The 14,967-nt window shown below is 43.5% G+C and overlaps 3 protein-coding genes across 5 annotated transcripts; 1 reads left to right on the top strand and 2 right to left on the bottom strand.

Annotated features, from left to right (window-relative positions):
* Positions 1-95: 95 nt before the first annotated feature.
* c21h3orf38 (chromosome 21 C3orf38 homolog) lies at positions 96-2,079 on the bottom strand. Its single transcript, XM_037240522.1, has 4 exons — positions 1,533-2,079; positions 1,191-1,366; positions 887-1,107; positions 96-810 (listed from the first exon to the last, which is right to left on the bottom strand). The coding sequence occupies exons 1-4, from the start codon at positions 1,657-1,659 to the stop codon at positions 444-446; spliced, it is 891 nt and encodes a 296-aa protein (XP_037096417.1). The 5' UTR covers positions 1,660-2,079; the 3' UTR covers positions 96-443.
* Positions 2,080-2,404: 325 nt separating this feature from the next.
* On the top strand, positions 2,405-8,307 carry zgc:152951 (uncharacterized protein LOC569013 homolog). 2 transcript variants are annotated; one of them, XM_037240462.1, is made up of 11 exons: positions 2,405-2,639; positions 3,204-3,446; positions 3,509-3,635; positions 4,122-4,274; positions 4,372-4,560; positions 5,188-5,261; positions 5,329-5,526; positions 5,601-5,738; positions 5,831-5,920; positions 6,245-6,388; positions 6,576-8,307. In XM_037240462.1, exons 2-11 carry the CDS (start codon positions 3,204-3,206, stop codon positions 6,702-6,704), a joined length of 1,485 nt encoding a protein of 494 aa, XP_037096357.1. In that variant the 5' UTR covers positions 2,405-2,639; the 3' UTR covers positions 6,705-8,307. The 2 variants fall into 2 exon arrangements, with proteins under 2 accessions (XP_037096357.1, XP_037096356.1); XM_037240461.1 differs by having other exon boundaries at positions 2,405-2,650.
* Positions 8,308-8,312: 5 nt separating this feature from the next.
* On the bottom strand, positions 8,313-14,628 carry LOC119115632 (zinc finger protein 292-like). Of its 2 annotated transcripts, none has more exons than XM_037240375.1 (11): positions 14,467-14,628; positions 13,599-13,744; positions 13,414-13,495; positions 13,211-13,346; positions 12,904-13,133; positions 12,669-12,805; positions 12,441-12,582; positions 12,069-12,353; positions 10,973-11,992; positions 10,168-10,892; positions 8,313-10,066 (listed from the first exon to the last, which is right to left on the bottom strand). In XM_037240375.1, exons 1-11 carry the CDS (start codon positions 14,590-14,592, stop codon positions 8,992-8,994), a joined length of 4,104 nt encoding a protein of 1,367 aa, XP_037096270.1. In that variant the 5' UTR covers positions 14,593-14,628; the 3' UTR covers positions 8,313-8,991. The 2 variants fall into 2 exon arrangements, with proteins under 2 accessions (XP_037096270.1, XP_037096272.1); XM_037240377.1 differs by having other exon boundaries at positions 12,931-13,133.
* Positions 14,629-14,967: the final 339 nt, after the last annotated feature.

The following is a 14,967-nucleotide window of genomic DNA, read 5'->3' as shown; positions in this document are numbered from 1 at the left end:
TCCTCATTCCTTTGCTAAACTCAGTCGACTGAAGAGACTGCATATGACTGTGGGGGGGGGAAAACCCCATTCAATTTTAGTTGAACGTTTTGAAATCCAAAGAGCCAATATAAATGCTTTATTTGATATATAAATATTTATGTGATGGTTGTCATGAGGGCAGATATCAGCAAATCTTAAAAGATGGTAAAATAAAATCTAACAGATCTATCAACAAATCTTTCAACATGGTAAAGTCAAATCTAAAAAATCTATAAGAATTGGTCGTGAAAAAAAAAAAAGAACTTCTTTTCATGCTTTAAGTAATGCATCCGAATTGACTGAAGCACACACATTTGCATTATTCTAAGAAGAGTCAAACCCGGTATGATTTGGTTATGTTCATAAATACAAAAAGAGTTTTCAGTTAAACTTGTAAAATGTAAAACATGAAACAGACATCATCATAAAGTACAGAGCATCTTCAGTTCACTGGAGTCATAAGTCAAGGTTGGTTCTGTTGTCTGCGTACCACCCAGAGCATCCTGCCCTCGGATCTTCATGTTGATAAACTTGATCTTCCAGTTGCTGTTATCCAGCGGGGCGCGAATAAGTCCAACTACTTCCTCAAACATGCCAAGGCAGACGGTGTCTCTGTGGATGGTTCCGGCAACAGCCACCAGAACCAGGCCGTGGGGGGAAGACAGTGTTTTGAGGCCGCGCGGCTCCAAATTGGGGCTGAAATGGAGACGCTCCTCCTTGGTCAAGGCCAGTAGACGGCTGCTGACCAGATCTGCACCCACAAACTCCTCCAACTGGTTATTGCCAGCGCTGAGGAAGACAAGTGCAACAGTAAGAAAAAGTGTATTGATCTTAGACTATGGCCAGTAAGTGTTTGACATGACACCTGGCAACAAGGCGGAGTTTCGCATCTTGCCAGAAGTGCTGTGGTCCCCAGTCTTGAGCTTGGTGGCCCAGTGACGGGTTTTGACTGTTCAACAGCTGGAAAAACCAAATGCAGAACTGCTGCCCCAGAATCCAAGTGTCGCAGTCACCGTCAGCCTTCACGATTGCTGTTTCAATGTCTGTGTTTGGCGTTGGTCTCTTCGTGGGGTCATCTGTCGCTCTCTGTGATCACAATAATGTTTAAAAATGTTTTTAAAAAAAATCAGCTTACTTTGGTGTGTCCAAATGTTTCAATACGCCCCTACCTCTGCACTTGACCATAGCTCCAGCGTCCTCTTCACCAACAGGTGTTTCTCACTACTGGGGGGCATTGCCACCCCCTCTTGGGCCAGGTACTTGAATATAATCTCACGGTGGACCTTCTTCCTTTTCAGCAGCTCCTCTGCACTTTTAGAGAAGGAGAGGATTGTCGCTCTGGCCTCTTTAATACAAAATATTAAATGAAAGAAGAAGGACCGTTACACTTCTCTTTAGTGCAAAATATTCACCAAAAAACAAGCTATGTCGACATTGTATGAAGACATTGAACAAGACATGCTAAGTAAACATTTCACTGACTTGCTACGTATCTCCGAGAAGACGTTTACCTGTAATGTCCTCCACCGCAATCATTTTATTGGTGACAGTGTCACTCAGTGATAGTAGGTCCTCCTTCGACATCAAATTTAGTATTTCTAAACAGCCAGAACGCTCTGGTCCTGACAGGATCGACATTTTATTCGCCTCAAAGTAAACAAACAGGCTTGTCTTTCAGCAACAGAGCCTAGTCCGATTCCAAACATATTCGGGCAAAACAAGAAGAGGAACGAACAATGGTTCCGCATTAAAATCTGCAATTCATTTTTCTGTTAATAAGCAATAAAGTGCGTTTGTATTAAGGGAGTTGTTTTTTAGGACAGTTTGATGTCAAAGGTGATAAAATGGTAATGTTTTGGACGAGAAAAAAAGATCCACCAAATGGGGAAGTCCGATATGGGTCGCTCAGCGTCCCACTTAATTTCTCGGCAGGACCCGCCCTGCTAAAATATGATTGGCTGCTGAATATGAACATATGCAATATGAACGATTGCTGCATCCAGGCTGCAAGCAAAGGAGTGGCAACGTGATTATGAAACCCATTAAACTCAACCCGCTCCCTAACCAACTTGACATTTTGTACAAATTATGTATATTACATCATCATTTCATGGAATTGTGTAATTTTATGGGCGTAGTTTAGGGCGTGTCATGCCTGGATGAAGCAGCCAATCATACGGCGCCCTAAAAGTCTGGTATATAAAATTCCGCGGAATTCAGAAACCTATGTAAAACTAGACACAAAATTTAAAAATATACAAATTTGAGATTACGGAATTAGCGATACATCAAACATGCAATATAATTCAATACAAAATTTTTACCAAATAAGATGAAATATTCTTTTTTTTTTTTGTAGAAGAAATATAACGTTTAGAATTCCAGGTGCTCCTGAACGCATCTTCAAGATGAACCAGCTAGCCGCAGTAGCCCGATCGCAGTTAATCGATAATGTTATGTTGAGCAGTTGAAACGTTAGTTTCATCTGAACATTATTTTAATTTGCGTAACCTTAAAAAAATCGCTCATGTTGGGCAATTTACTCACTCATTTCAATTAAGGGTGTTATTTAACAGTTCATTCTACGATCACCAGGAAAATTCGAACACGATTTGCAGGTAATTTCCAGGTATGTGACGTGTACTAGTATGTAATAGCTCATTATTTACCAGCGCAACTTGTTTAATCACGCTAAAATAGTTGCGCAGTAGCGTGTCTTCAGTTGTATTATCTATTTAGTCGTATACAAAATGTCCCTAAAAAGGAAAATGATTGTTTTGTGAGTCTTAAAAGAATTTGGACCCTGGACCTTGCTCCTAAATGTTGAACACTGATTTTAATTGCTGTTGACGTTAAAGACAAAAGAGGAGTCACAATTCGTTACTAAAATATGAATAACAGATAGCAAAAAGTCAAAGACAGTGCTCTGAGATGACTGCTGATTGACTTCCTCGATGCGCTAAAGAAATTCCTAGTGGGGGGAAATGACAACCGGATTAACACGCTATGGTTGCATTTTAAACATTCTCAAATGTAATGTATTATTATTAAATGTCTTCATGTGAATAAAGAATTGTATTACACAAAAAACAGTATTTTGCGGCATTTGACTATAGAGGGTTTCATACAAAATCCATGTAGAAAAAAAAGGAGAACGTTAAAACAATGTTCTGTTTCTGTAGATGGAGGAGTTTAAAAACAGCGACAAGGGTCGGGTGACCATCTACTCCATCAAAGGCTGCCCACACTGCCGGCAGGCGAAAGCCTTCCTGGCACCCTTAGGACTTCCGATTTGCGACGTCGATCTCAATGAGCATCCCGAGTTGCAGGCGCCGGTGAAGAAGCTGTCAGGTGGACGGGTCTCAGTCCCTCAAATATTCTTCAACAGCCTTTACATTGGGGGCAATGAAAAACTGAAAAAAATGGTGAGGAAACAAAAGTGTTTGATGTTACAACAACACACTTTGACTTGTGAATTTGTATGAAGGCTCCAGAGGAGCTTCAAAAGTTGGTGAAGATGGTCAAAGAGGAACCTCTTACAGCTGACGCTCCACCGCTACCGGAGGTCAAAGAGTCACCGGGTGCTGCTTTGGATGCGGACCCTCATGACAATCGTATGTTGTTGCACACGTTATATAGTTTTGTAAGAAAAGGAAAAGGCACATCAAACATTACCATCTGTACACACTGACAAGAATGCAAGGCTGCAGAGAATTTGGTCTCTCAAAATTATTCTACTATATACTTTTTTGTCACACAGTATATTTACAGAGCTTTTATTGCGTAGTCACATTTGTTGTGAAACTTTAGCTAGCACATGTGCAACATTTGGTCTTTCAACATAGTGAGTTCATCTCCTGGAAACTAAAGTTTCAAGGCTGTAGAAACTAAAACTATCATAAACCAAGCGGCTGTAGCAGAGTGACGTGTGAGGGAGCTAGAGGGCGTTACTAATAGTTTATTATAATACATATTTATAATTTCATTTCACATGTACCTGATGTACCTGCAGCTAAAAAAAGCAAAGCGTGGAAAGTCTCTGTTGCCAAAATGCACAAATGCGAGAGATGTAAAGTTTCTGTTGTTGGACTCCTTGTCAGAATTTGAGTGTGAGAAAGACAAGTTGGCTGACCTGGTTGCGGAACTTAAAGATGCTCACGTGATTGGCACTCAGAGAAAGGGCCTGACCTTGTACAAGAAGAGCTTTTCCAAGGACCAACTGCTTGCCTGGCTCCAGAACAACAAGGGCATGGGTAAGCAAGGTTCAAGAGCAGCAACTCCAGCCCATTTCTACCAAGACGTAAAACTGGGTCATGTCCAGCCTTGACTGTGGTCCTGTGTGTGCGCTAGACCAAGGTCAAGCCATAAGTGTGGGCCAGGGATTATTGTTCAAGAAGTACATGACCATTGTCCGAGAGCGCGGGGAGATAGATGGCAGATTTGGAGCAGCCAGCGGGGACGCGCTGTTCAGGTTGATGGAGGACGACCCGCATTCTGCACTCAACACAGGACAGACGGCGTCCTGCAGTCCCCTCGAGGGTATGTCGGGCCGCCGACCGGCCGTGGCACGAGCTGACTGTCCTTCCTGAGCGTCGTTGTCATGGCTGCTTGCTAGGTCCAAAAGGTTCCTTTGGGGTGGCGGCTTTTGCTAACTTGGTGGTTTTGGTGGTAAAAACTAGTTTTGATCAAGACTAATGGACTAAAGTCTGGAAACACAATCGTACTGTCTCGGTTTGGATGATTCAGTGCCTTCAACTTTGTGCAGACAGTTTGGGGAAGGCCCAACTCTTCCAACACTGTCATTAAAAAAAAAAAAAAAGAACGTATATTGTTATTGAAGCCTATTTTTAACCACCAGATTCATCTTGGAATTAATTCTCCCTTTGTCTGCTCTCTTACATATTGTTGCTAATGAATTTTGTGTCTGACTTTCAGACTAATTTGCTCGAGTGTGGCTTTCTTCTTGCATTTCCTCTATTGTCACATGTGCAGTTCTGTATTAACATTTTTGGTCATGTTAACATCATTGTTGGTCTTTTTCATCGGTTTTTGAGTAAATGCCGCCGGATGAGCTGAAAACTATCCCAGCTGACTTGGGGTGAAAGATGGCATCCAGCAATTTATCATGTCTTATAATCAATTTTTTTTCTTTCCTCTCTCCCTTAGCGGCGGAACTCTCCTTACTTTTGCGTGAACTAACCCTCAAGCTGTTCTCGGAGCATCTCTCTGCCGACGGCAAGGTGACGACTCAGACGGGTCTTGATCGTTTGATTTGAAATCCATTTAAAAAATATTTTTTCTTTTCAGTCGGTGGACTACAAAGGCATGTCGGAGAACCCGGCTTTTCAACGCTACTCTGAACTAGCCATTCAGCTGCAGAGGATCAAGCTCCTCTCGCTCTCCCGTGAGGAGACTCTAGCCTTCTTCATCAACATCTACAACGCTTTGGTCATCCACGGTTACCTCCGCATGGGAGCCCCCAAAAGCAGTTGGCAGAGATACCGAGTAAGTCCTGAACCCTCTCGACCGCTTCGTGTTTTCTAGAATCCTCCCGGCAACTGGTTTGTGTCTTTCTCCAGTTCTTCAACTACGTCAGCTATCTGATTGGAGGAGAGATCTTCACCTTACAGGATATTGAGAACGGCGTTCTGAGAGGAAACAGGAAAGGGGTGGCACAGTTTCGAAGACCTTTCTCCAAAACAGACCCCCGACTACAAGTATGCTAGCGGAGATCATGGAATATCTTGACATTAGACGTCAATTGAACTCAATCGGATCTGTTTCAATCACTTCCTGTTATGTCCCACAGGTGGCGCTCAAAGACGCTGAACCGCTCATTCATTTTGCCTTGAACTGTGGCGCCAAAAGCTGTCCTCCCATCAAGACCTACACGCCACAAGTATGCTTCCCATGTTTTCAGCTCAGTTACTTCCAATAACAACTAAGATAGAGTCAAAGTAAATCATTTTGCAACTTGTCGACTGAAAATGACACAGTTGCCAGGTCTCAGGGCACAACCAATCACGGCTCAGTTTCAGAAAATTGAGCGTCGTGATTGGTTATGACCTGAGCTGGCAACTGTGATGTCATTATCAGTTGACAGCAAGTGGCAAAATGGCCACCCCCTGAGATGGATGAAAACAGGTGCCCGTTTAATTCATATTCCACAAAATATTTGATTACAAATAAAATTTTGGAGTTAACTTCCCTTTAATTTTGTCAGGACATTGACAAGCAGCTCCGCACGGCAGTTGAGGCTTTTTTGGAGGATGACGACGCCTGCGACGTGGATATGGGCAAAAAAGAAGTCCGACTGAGTCAGATTTTCAAGTGGTACAAGGTTGACTTTGGAGAAACTGATGAGGAGGTACCTGCCCACAATTTCTATAAACGCCATCTTTTATTAAATTGTGTTGCTGATCCAATTCAACTACTTTTCTGCCATCTTGTGGCAGGCCTATGCAATTAGAAATCCTTTTTAAGGGGGGCACCCCTTAAAATGGCTGTGGAGGCCTCAAACTAAATCCTTGATACTCCTCTCATCTTTCTTCCAGCTGCTGAAGTGGGTCCTGAAGCACATGAGCGACTCCCCAAAGAAGACTAGCTTGAAGAGTGTTCTTTCTGCTGGAAAGGTCAAAATCAGCTACCTACCGTACGACTGGAGCCCCAACAGCAGGCTGTAAAAACAAAATCCTCTCTGCATCTCTTTGATGTCTTGCCGATGGGCTTCTCCTCTTCTTCTTCTTCTTCTCTTCCCTACCATTTATGCAAAATCTGAATAATTTATTAATGGTGGGAGAGAACTGTTTGCACTTTACCGTCTAATTGTAACTGCTCGTTGTTCAGCAATATAATTCAGAAAATGTGCACAAGATAAGTCTGCAAAAATTGGTGTCATATTTAATAATAATTTTCATGCAATATGGGACACTCAGGAGTCTTGCGTAACTTTTCAAAGTATTCAAACAAGCTAATTTTCAGGATGTCATTTAAGCAGAGTAGGACAATTTTGACCCCCAAAATGCATTGTAGTGACAAATACGCTGTAGTTTTAACCTAAATGTAAATTTAAGGTCTAATTTGTAAATCTTTTTAAAAAGGTGGTGCTCTTTTGTAGCAATGAGCCTCAGATGATGGTAGATAAGCACAGAAAGGGGTACAGAGGGGTAAGATGTGATCTTAAAAATGACGTTTTTGTGTTGTCCTGCATAAATTGCAATTTAAAAACATTTTAGTAAACGAAATAAAATAAAAACGAAAATGCTTTTATAAAAACAAACTATATTTTACGTCTACAAAACTAACCAAACTAACTATAATTACAGCAAAAATGTTATCAGTTTTCGTCTTTGACAATTTAGTTTCAATGTTACAACAATACTGTTTGTTTCTAACCAATATTTGCTTCTTTCTTTTTTTAGCAATGCGTTTAGTATGACGCTCTTCACTTACATTTGTTGACGAATCCGTTTTGAAGGCTTAAATGAACTTTCTTTTCCTTCTTGGGCGTGAGCTCTTGTTTGCAATCCATACTGGGCCATTTCCCCGTTGCAAAGAATTTTTCAAATACGTCTGGTTATGTTACTCATTTTGTTAAATTGAGGATTTCAGTTTAGCGTCACACGACCGAAACAACTTGACATGTGTCACGTGTCAGTCATTAACAAAAGTAAAACCTTAAATCCGTGAAACCTTTCAAAATAAAATATTTCTTTAAGTTTCAGCTATCAAAGCGGAAACGGTAGTATATGGTAGCGCTCTTTATGGTGCAAATGTCGCAATATAAATCTATATTTACAAATAAGGCTAATCAACCTAATTTGTATAGTTTCCAGTTATATTCGTTTAAGTGATTAACTTGCATTATATGTAGATTTTTTGCTTAATTTTTTGCAAAATTCCATCTTTGTGTTTTATAAAGCGCACCAAAGCAATAGTACGAGCAGCATGTTAAATCTGAACTGCATGTCGGAATTAATGCAGCCTGAAATTCCTGAATGCACTGCCTTTGTTACTGCTTATTTTTCTTGGCTGCTGGAGTTCTCACAATTTTCCCAACAAGGCAGGGTCACTATGTGATGGTCATTCATTCTATGGCAGAGATGTTTACTACTCTACCACACTCAGTGATTATGATATGCAATTAATTGACTGCACATTTTCCACAATTCTGCTATGAGGATGAAATGCAAAAAAAAAAAGAACTAAGGTTCAATCGTTTTTTGGAACTGAAAGCAATATGTTTATGAATGAAATATGCAATGCTTAAATAAAACAAATATACTATCAGCTGCATTTTTTCCATTTGTTTAATCAAACAGATTTTAGTCATTTTATGTAACAAAAATAGTTTGGCCCTATACCATAACAAATATATATTTTTTACATTTGTACACATAAATAAGCAAGTCTCATACATACACAAAAAGGAAAAAAAAATCAACAACTTAAAGACCAAGGATTTGTACACAACTTGAGACCCGTTGCAACTCACATGTTGCTTCCTATGTAATTTAATACTGAGGAGATCCGGGCAGATTTCCATGATTGCTTGACTAAAAGGCTCCACTTATGTTTCCATAAACCTAATCAAAATGTGGAAGACCTCAAAAAATACATTTCATAAATCAGAAATTCCTCTTAACCTCTTTTGATCGGCCCTCAGTGCTTGAGAGTGACACATTTGGAAGACAGTTAGAGAAGAAAGAGTATTAACAGATTAGTTCTATTTTCTATCAATTCGACCTACTTTGAAGGACTAGCTAGGAAATGGCACGAGCTACGACGCAAGAAGACCCGATGACATCCTGGTGTTTCTGATGACAGATGAGCACTGAGAAACAGTCAAAGCCGTCTTGATCCGCTTACAGTGTAAATGTGCATCTTACACTAGAGTCCTTCTCAAATCCTAACCAAAATCAAAAGAAACTCGAAATTTTTGGTCAAACCAGCAGAATTCCATAAGGCCTGTTAACTTTCGTCATCCGAGTCAAATCCAAAGAGAGCCGAGCAGGTGTTGAGAGCTTTGTGTTTCTGGAGCTCTTGGACGCTGCCGAAGGAGGAGAGACACTTGTCGCATCGATGTCTGATCTTCTGCTCACGGTGACCTTTGCTCTCGGGCTTCTCGTGGCACGCTGAAACATCCGTATGAGCGTGATTTTGCACGTGCGCGTCCTGCTCCGTGCATCTCCGCTTGCGCATGGACAGCTGAGCCTCGTCCATGTAGGTGCAGGGCGGGAGCCGGGTGAAGGGCGTTGCGTAGAAGGGCGTTGCGTAGGAAGGATCTGGAGGGCTGAAGCTTTTGTGCTCTGCGACGAGCCCCTTCTCCAACTTAGTCTCCACGCCTTCGGACAGTGTGGTGTTTTTGGCCCTCTCCTTGATGTTCAAGGGGTCCACAACGGGCTTGTCGCTAGTAAACCTGAACTTCTTTTTGTGATGGTTTTTTTTAGCCGTGGCGCGCTTGCATCCTTTCGAGTCTTGGCTTTGTTTCGCTTCCTCGAATCCGTTGACAGGCTTCTGGATGATCTCTGCCTCCTTCAAAAAAGCCGCTTCGCTATCCGGCGCGATCGTTTCGGTATCCGGCGCGATCGTCTCGGCGTCTCCTTCTGGCGCAATGGCCTCGCCGTCTCCTTGCGCGATCACCTCACCGTCTCCTCCTGGCGCGACATTTCCCTCGGAGGAGTTCTCAACTACCAATGTCTCCCGTTTGACCTGCTTGCTCTGCGACCACCTCTCCTCAACCTTCAGCCGCTTCTTCCACGGAGCCTCGTCGCTTTGCCTCTGCTGCCGACCGACCTCGTCCCTCTGAGGTGGCGGCACGTAGTGTCTCCACTCGTGGTCGTAGAGGCTCATGATGTTGGAGAACTGCTTGTTGCAGTTGGCGAAAGCGCAGGCGGGGCTGAACGGGGCGTGAGAGTTCATGTGCTCTCGGAGTTCTTGCGCCGTCAAGAAGTGCTGGTCGCATTGCACATGGGAGCAGAAGTGTGGCAGGGAAGGGTCGTGGCGCCTGATGTGCTCCTTGTAATACTGCACAAACTGAAGGTTGCTGTAGCAACAAGAACAAAGATCGAGAACCTTCTTTAGAGTTGAATGAATAGTAAAGCAGCGCATTCACACAAGCTCCAAAGTCATGAAGGAAATTCTTACCGATTGCAGAAGCTGCATTTGTGCTTGGCCCAGACAAAGGTCTTTTCCAGCACCTGGTCTTCGCTGAGGTGACATTTGACGGCGTGCTTGGTCAGGTTGCTGCCGTATTTCATAAACACTCGATCGCAGGACGCGGAAGGGCACAAGACGTACTTGCCGATGGCGTCGTAGCCGTTTTCTTCCGCCGCCTCGCCCTCCTTTGCGGGTGCTTTGATGATGATCAGATCGTCCTGAATGACCACCTGCTCGTCCTTAAAGTCGAACTGCGTCGCCGTGGTGTCTTTGTTGGACTTCTTGCACATGCCTTGAAACTTTTTGACGGCAATACGGAGGTTTCGCATGATTCGATCTTCCCGACTGAGGCTGGAAACTTTGACTTTGCCCAGTTTCTTCCGAGGTTCCTGGTTTGGCGTTTGGTTTTCGCTGGGAACCTCGACCGGATTACCCGTCGTCCCGTTGGTGGTTTCAGCTCCCTCGGCGTCAGAGTCTTTATGGTTCTTACACATTTCTTCTATGTGATCCCAAATGTGCTTTTTGCCGACAACGAAGCGCTGGAAGCATTTCCCGCAGATGATGCACCTGTTGCGCCTCTTGAAGTGGGCGATGAAATGCCTCAACACGTTCAACCCTTTATAGTTTTTCTTACAAGACTTGCAGTAAAAATTCAGACAACCATACTTTTGTGCTCGTTGAAACCTTTCCCTCCAACTTATCTCCACTTTGACCTAAAACAAAAGACAAGCCAGTTCAATGTGATACATAGAGAACAGATCCAGAACAGATCCGGTAAAGTCCCCGTACTAACCTTTCGGTATGATTCTTCAATGATTGGCGGCCCTTCCGTGGGGAGTTCCGTGGGGTCCGCCGGGTCACCGTCTGTAGACTTTAGATGGTAATTGTGCATCAGTTCTATTGGGGAGCTCTGCAATTTCTGGAGCGGTCCATCAAGCTCGGGGTCAGCTTCGACGGCTGAGCTGACAATTTGAGGCTGAGCGCAAATATGGGAAGCTTCCTCTTGAGTTCGACCGAGGTCGCCACAACGGTCGTTTACGTCCTTCGCCGTCCCAGCTTCATTCTCCAGATGAGGCGTATCAGAGTCCTCCCCTAGACCAGACTCATCCTTGGGGAGGGCTATTTCATTGTCGGGGTAATAAAGTTCCCATCGCTGCGCGGGCTTCCTACCCCGCTTTTTCCCTTTCAGTATGACCACCTTCTCTTGGCCGCTCTGTGGCGCTTCCAGCCTGGGAAGACCTTGCAACCATCGCTTCTTCTTGCCTTGCCTTTTAAAAATTTGGCTTTTCACACACCGGGACAAATATTCTCTCTTTCGGTTGAGAGGGAGCTTGACAGAAGCGCAGTTTTCTCTCTTAGTGTGATTGCGTCGTAGTGAATATCCAGATTTATTAGACAACGAATTGGGTTTGAGATTGTACATGTATTCCGGATCGTCACCTTGGTCGATGTCCTCATCAGACAAAAGTCGGACTTTCCGTCGCAGTTTCCGGCCCCATGTTCTCTTCTTCACGGGAGCAGCGCTTGACAAGCTTTGCGTGTGGCTATCAGACGTGTGTTCCAGTGGAAGCGGCTCTTTCTCAGATTCAGTCGCAGAGCACTTCACATCTTGAGCATTTGAATCATTTACACGAGTACTTGTTAGCTCCTCATCACAGTATTTGCCTTCCTCCTCCTCCTGCTCTTCTTCTTGACTCATCTCCTCGATAAGAGCATCCTTAATGACTTTGTCGTCTATCAACGCCAAGCAGCGGGTCCTGAGGGCCATGATGCTCCAGAACTCTGGGTCAAAAGACAGACGTTCCTTCAGCATCTGAAATATGAGAGCCAACATATTTAGTAATTGAACTCGACTCGGTTATCACGGTCCTTCTTTCTCTTCATCCCACCTGCATAATTTGGAAGCGAACGTTTGTCGGGACGAGGCAGCGGTGAGGATGCGGCTCCTGGTCGGGATGCTTGTAAAGCAGGCGCACCGTTCGGTAAGCGTCCAGGCTTCGCTCCAGGCAGAACACCATCAGGGCGCACGCTCGACAGATCTCCAGGTCTCCGGGCAAGAGGAAAGCAATGGTCTTGCATACCAGAGCCTGAGCCACGTCGTCCGCTTGCGCGTCACACAGCTGCAAGGCCCTGGTGCAAAGCTCCATGCAGACTTGCACGCCATCGCCGCCCAGCTGTCACAACAAACCCAGAGAAGACAAATTCCATGTTTGAGGCGGGAATTCGTTTTGGCCGTCCCAGACGGATGCTTTCAATCGCACCTCGGCGTTGACTATTTTGATGAAAGGAAAGATGGCGCGGGTGTTCTTTGCGGAGGAAGCCAGTCGAGTGCACTCGGTCAGGAAGTCCCGTGTCGACGGGTGGGCTCGAAGATGCAACCTGCTCCAGATGAACACCAGGTCCCTGACAGAAAACCGTTTCATTTATGAAGACGGTTAGCCGTTATTCTGATCACCAACCACGAGATCCGTCCTTCTAAATCTTCTTACCATATGTAATACATGTCTCCGTTTTGTAGCTGCTGGGCAAGGAACACTTTGCAAAATGTCAGGAGCAGCTCATCTTTTTCATCTTGCTCGGTGTTACAGATGATCTCCACCGCATCTCGGCCATCAATCTTCGCCATCTGCGAGGAACATTAATTTGAACTCCATCATTATTTGAAATGCTATTATATACGTACACAATATTTTTAATGGTCACTTTGTAAACGCAACAAACAACCTGGCATGCAAATCGTGCACTGAGCACCTGCTTGTGAAAGACTTCATGCAGCGAGGCCTTGTAGAGACAGGTCAGATAAGCCTGATGCAGGAATAAATGTTTTCCAGGCTTGTGGTTCTCCAGGCAAACCTTAGCCAAGGCCATAGCTTCCCGTATTCTCTCACACGCTTGCAGATAGCGAATCCGCAGCTCCAAGAAAACAGGCAGCTCTGAGCTTAGGTAATCGTCAACTGTGAAAGGAAGATATACAGTCGTTAATAATCACTTTTGTTTTGGTATTCGGTAAAGAAATGTAGCCACATTTTACCTTCTTTAGGAGGCAAGTTGGTCTCCTTCAGGATTGCTTGCAACACCTGGTTCTCCCAAGGACCGCCAGCTTTGATGATCAGCTTTGCATGCTGAAGATAAACATTCCGGTGCCTTAAAAGCTCAGCGTGGCATGTCTAAAAGAGGAAACAAACAATAATCAACAGGTTCAACTTCACAAATTGTTGACTAAATATTTGTCACCTGATAAGAGTCTAAGATGTCTTTTAAAGGACTTTCTCCAAATTCCTCTTTGCTGAAAAACAGTAGAAGCTCAAATATACTCCTGGAAGAAAAGACAATGTCATCAGAAAAATGAGCTAAAGCAGTAAAAGGGCAAACTGATTTAATTGATGCAGAGACACTACATAAGTAAAGAGATCACTCACAAGGCCAGACGGCTGAGAATATTGTGGACGTGTTGACAGTCATCGGGGAATTTGGCTGTGGCTTTTGTGAAACCGCACAGCGCTGTCCGCAGCACCTTCAGTTGAGGCAGAGGAACCTGCCATTGGCTCGTGTAGGCTTCAACCAACTGCACATCGGCAACATGAAAACATCCAAAAACAAGAAGAAGAAAAATAGTTCAAGTCACCACATTCATACAACACATATGAGATATGTGTCCAAGACTAAACATCATTAAGCTCAAATATTGTGCATGCAAATTGAGCTAATTTTTATTTTAGTATAAACGGTCTACTTTTTGTGACATCGGATTTTGGCTGTATGTTAAGATCTTTTTGTTATAGAAAACATGTGCCTCGGCTCAATTGAGGTTTGAAAACAAAAGCAGTCTCCATTTTGCTGTCATTTTCCCCCACCACATGCTTCCAAATGTCTGAAGAACTATTATTTTATAAAATCAAGTTCAATCTTTTAATCGACTTGGAATTGGGGAATAAATAAGAATTTACACAACAGCATTACAATCCCACGATTCAAGTGACACTTGTTCTCTTAATAATAACATCCATGACGACAGTTAGCCACTCGTTAGCGCCAAGCTATCAGTGTAAACAATCACCAAGTGTCCCGTGATAAAACGTTGAATATTCAGGGAGTGACTTAACCGGACCTTCGTCCTAAATATATGTTTATAGATTTCCCCAGTTTAATTTCTAATGCTTAAATGAGAGGTTTAGGAGACAATAGCATCATTGATGCTAACCGAGATGCTAACGTCAGGCAAGAACGGTTGTAGTTGTCAACACACCGATACGCGAGGAATATCGAACGTAAATAGTTCCGACGTACCTCACAAAACCCAGAACAGTAGTCTTTGCTTTTAAGGGTGGACGCATCGCTGCAATATCGACGGCACAATGATTCTAGAGCTATTTCAAGCCCGTCAGTTTCTATGTCACTTTCGCTGTCCGCCATACTGTCGAGCGCATCGGGCGCATAGTCCAAGTTGCCAGGTCGGATACGATACATCCTCCAACCCGCAAACACCGCAACCTGGCATCCCTATAATTAAAACGTGTGTTGAATCTCAATAAAGCTAAAGGACAACAATTGTATGATGTGCTTTCATAAAAGACACATACAACACAAATCAATCGTGATTCGTTAGACAACTTTGACGCATCACAGCAAAGTTTGACCTGGCTTGTTACTGAAAGAATTTGTAAAAAAAACAATTTGGATATAAGCATAAATATATTTCGAAGCAATAAAATGCGTGAGTCTTTACCAAATTTAAGCTACATAACGAACAGAAAACACCATCGCTATTATAATCTGTAATTATTATAC

Source organism: Syngnathus acus, chromosome 21 (genome assembly GCF_901709675.1).
Source record: "Syngnathus acus chromosome 21, fSynAcu1.2, whole genome shotgun sequence".
NCBI lineage: Eukaryota > Metazoa > Chordata > Actinopteri > Syngnathiformes > Syngnathidae > Syngnathus > Syngnathus acus.
This window is presented reverse-complemented; position numbering and strand designations above follow the sequence as displayed.